This window comes from Ylistrum balloti, unplaced genomic scaffold (genome assembly GCF_031769215.1).
Source record: "Ylistrum balloti isolate Yb309-2 unplaced genomic scaffold, AGI_CSIRO_Ybal_v1 Utg370190, whole genome shotgun sequence".
NCBI lineage: Eukaryota > Metazoa > Mollusca > Bivalvia > Pectinida > Pectinidae > Ylistrum > Ylistrum balloti.
Genome location: NW_026782170.1, coordinates 643,921 through 645,610, shown reverse-complemented (window position 1 = coordinate 645,610; position 1,690 = coordinate 643,921). Strand labels below are relative to the sequence as shown.

Here is a 1,690-nt window from a genome sequence, read left to right as displayed (position 1 = left end):
ACATTCGAAACCTTTGATAACCCATTTTTTATTATTCCATAAGTTACCATTTGTCGCGCTTTCAACGAAAGTCATTTGTCGTTTGTACAGTGGTTGAATTATTTGGCGCTGTCGAACGGACTCAACCGCGATAACTCCGCGATAGAGTGTACCATCTCAAATGTAGGTCCAACGTATATGTTTCTCATGACTCGCTGTGAAACGAATCGGTCTGTGCATTCATATTGTGTCCAAGGCTGTTATTCGGCTGTAAATTTTGCAAACAAACCTGTCGACTGTTAGCTATGATACAGCAGAGAATGCCGTTAAATAAACAATATCATTAGGTATCGTCGGTGGAAGCACAAATCTGGCATTCCAGTATAATATTAAGCTGAATATGTAATTGTTAAAATATCAATCAAAGGTTGGATCCCGATTAGAGATATTTCTAGTTCAGAAACATATGGCTTTTTGTTAGTTATAATATGCAAAGAGCAGCCAAACAAATAATCACTGATTGTGAGGTCACAAAACATCAGTCAATAAAAATCCCAACACAAATGACGTCACAATAACATACTGTTTATGACGTCAATCTTTAAGACAGATCTTGGTAACCAAGACTGCGCGATGTTTGACATCGATGAACAGACGGCTTTTATTTGATAACAGCGGGTCGTCCTCACCCTGCAGAGGCTCTCCAACACCCACAAGAGGTTCCCCAACACTCACCAGAGGTTCCCCAACACCCCGTGGAGGTTCCCCAACTCTCCGCGTTAGCTCTCCAGAAGGAACGCCTCCTTCAACACAGGAAGTTCGCCCAAAAGTCATTTTGCATAGGAATGGTCGGCCAAAAAGCACTGCCAGACAATTCATGCACATGGCTGACCTCGTGTCAGACAAGGGTTACCGTTTGGGTCCAAAAATCGGGGACGGTACGTACGCGACAGTTCGAGTAGTGGAAAGGGAGCGTGATGGCACGATACTTGCAGTGAAAATTGTGGACACCAACTTACGTCCTAATACTACATACGTTAAACACTTCCTACCGACAGAGCTGAGCATTTCTATCTGTTTAAGTCACAAAAACGCCATCAACATCCATGAAATCATTCAGAGTGAAGGACTCATTTTCATCATCATGGATTATGCTGTGCGCGGTGATCTACTGACCCATATTAGACAAAATGGCAATATGTCGGACACGGAAGCACGCGAAATGTTCCTAGGAATCGCCCGTGGAGTAAAGTATCTCCATGACAACGATATATCACACCGGGATATTAAATGTGAAAATATTTTCCTAATGAAGGACAAAACTCCTGTGATCGGGGACTTTGGATTCGCCAAACGTATTCGTTTCGTTGACGGAAAACCATGTCCTAGTACATCATACTGTGGCAGCATGGCATACGCCTCCCCTCAGTTGTTGCTCAACAAACCGTACGATCCGAAGATGAATGACATCTGGAGCCTCGGGTGTGTCCTTTATATCATGATGTGTGCAACCATGCCTTATGATGACATGGGTTTGTGTAAAATGCGCAGAAATGGGGTGATTGAGAAGGTCATGTTTCCACTTCAGGTGGTGGACAAGCTACATCCCGATTGTAAGGACCTTATATATAACATGCTTGAAGCTGAAACTGATCAAAGGCTCTTTATAGAAGGAGTCCTAGCACATCCATGGCTGAGTGAGGTCACGTGA

General features: G+C 43.4%; 1 protein-coding gene across 1 annotated transcript; it reads left to right on the top strand.

Annotated features, from left to right (window-relative positions):
- Positions 1 to 625: 625 nt before the first annotated feature.
- Positions 626 to 1,690, top strand: LOC132551276 (testis-specific serine/threonine-protein kinase 2-like). The gene has a single exon (XM_060215401.1). The coding sequence runs from the start codon at positions 626 to 628 to the stop codon at positions 1,688 to 1,690; it is 1,065 nt and encodes a 354-aa protein (XP_060071384.1).

Excerpts from the sequence above, each read along its gene's own strand:
- LOC132551276 (XM_060215401.1), top strand. The coding sequence starts at position 626 with ATGAACAGACGGCTTTTATTTGATAACAGCGGGTCGTCCTCACCCTGC.